The sequence below is a fragment of the Armigeres subalbatus genome, chromosome 1 (assembly GCF_024139115.2).
Source record: "Armigeres subalbatus isolate Guangzhou_Male chromosome 1, GZ_Asu_2, whole genome shotgun sequence".
Lineage (NCBI taxonomy): Eukaryota > Metazoa > Arthropoda > Insecta > Diptera > Culicidae > Armigeres > Armigeres subalbatus.
In genome coordinates, this window is record NC_085139.1 from 58,928,489 (window position 1) to 58,930,477 (window position 1,989).

Consider the following 1,989-nt stretch of genomic DNA (forward strand, 5'->3'; position numbering starts at 1 on the left):
ATTGCATAGCTTGACATACAGTGAAGCAAAAAGGATGAACCTGCCTTTGGAACCTGTCGTGTTTATCATACTATTTCATTTATTACTTACGCGACGCAGAGAATACACTATTTGAACATTTACCCAAGCTTAATAATTGGATTAAATTGGGGTTCTCTAATTACTATACCATGTCACTTACATCCTTATACATAATCATTTTGATCATAGAATAATTGCTCATGCGTTAATGATTTTTCAAGTTGGTTTCATCCTTCACATTCTTGTATACAGTCACTCGCACAAGCTCAATAGCCAGCAGTCTATAGAAACATGGTTACCGAACAGGCATTACTCCACTACATTAAATTGGCCATAAAAACAATTGATAACCACAGTAAGTTCGTACTAGAATAACGACCATTTGGTACTGAATATAAACCCAAACAGACCGTGAGATTCCACAAAACTTACGTACATACCATTCGCTTCGATGGAGTACCGATTATTATTGTTCTTTTCATTCCTAATCATCGCATCGTTTTGCGGAACTTCGGGAGCTCCATGTGGTGATTGTTGCTGCATGACATCATGCTGTTGTGACGATTCTGAACAAGAAGCTGCCAAAAATACCGATGACAGCTATAGTGTTGATCAAGAGGCCCGCTCAATGAATTTGTTCGCCGAAATGTGGCACGGAATTGGATCAATGTTTGGCAGATGGTTTGGAAATAGTGGAGCAACAAATCAAATGAATCTGGTAGGAACTTCTGGTCCTGCAACGGACAGTCAATTGCCTGATGTGCAAAGTGGGACTTCCAACGTTGTGCCTACTAATGGGGATCCAAACGTCGGTGATCCCAATGCGGACAATCTTAATGTAGGAGATTCCGTCGAAACGAGTCCTAACACTGATATTGCTTCCGCCACTGATCCAAACATTGTCGACCCTTCAATTGATGATCCTAATGTTGAAACTCCTAGCACCGCAGACCCTAACAACGGGGACCAAAACATTGCGGACTCTACCACTGCAGATCTCAACATTGACGGATCCACCGTCGAACAAGCACCGTCCACTAGCACTCTGGATCCTCCTATTGCTGAGCTTTCAGCTGACGTAAATGTTCTAACAAGTACTGAGCCACCAGTTCAACGAACCGTGCGGCAAACAGCGGCACAGCAATCTCAAACTCAAATTGAGCAACAGCCCATGTTGACCCAAGCAGGGCAGTATGCGAAACAACTCATACCGCAACCAATGCAACCTATGTGGCAGCAGCCTATGCGACAGCAGTGGCCACAGCATCAGTGGATACAGCAACAGTGGCTACAGCAGCATTGGCCACATCAGCAGTGGCCACAGCAGCATTGGCCACATCAGCAGTGGCCACAGCAACATTGGCCACAACAGCAGTGGCAGAATCCTGGGCAGCAACCACCTATTCGACAGCTTCATTCTAGTTACGGTATTCCAGGGATTTATGGTACCCAAACATATGTGTCGGAATATGACACCCACTACTAAATGGAATAAAAAGTGATGAAGATTGTTTTGTTCTTATTTATCATCAGGTTAAGGCCGGAGTGGCCTGTGCAGTTCATAACAGTGGTTTTTATTTTCCCTGGTCCATAGCTGCACGTCTTCATCCGTGCAGTTTATGGAGGGTCGACAAATTATCTTCCACCTGGTCGATCAACCTTGCTCGGTGAACATCTCACTTTCTTCTAACCATCAGATCACAGTACAAGAGGTGAGTCAGCCTAGGGGTGCAAATTTCTCTAATAAAGATATAAAAGATCACAGTTGGTGTACAATCAAGTATAGGATAGAATAAGGAACATAGAATACAGGGGATGGACAAAATAATTAGGATAGGCAAATTTTGGGTAAAATTAGATGAGTTGTAACTACCTTAGTTATAATCTGATTTTGACAATTCAGGCATGCCTGAACTAGAAAATTAATGCAGTTTGACGGTATGTCCATAGAACTGACTATGGCCACCG

General features: G+C 43.1%; 1 protein-coding gene across 1 annotated transcript; it reads left to right on the top strand.

The window, feature by feature from the left end:
• The first annotated feature begins 730 nt into the window (after positions 1-730).
• On the top strand, positions 731-1,507 carry LOC134206191 (uncharacterized). Its single transcript, XM_062681881.1, has one exon. The coding sequence runs from the start codon at positions 731-733 to the stop codon at positions 1,505-1,507; it is 777 nt and encodes a 258-aa protein (XP_062537865.1).
• The last annotated feature ends 482 nt before the right edge of the window (positions 1,508-1,989 follow it).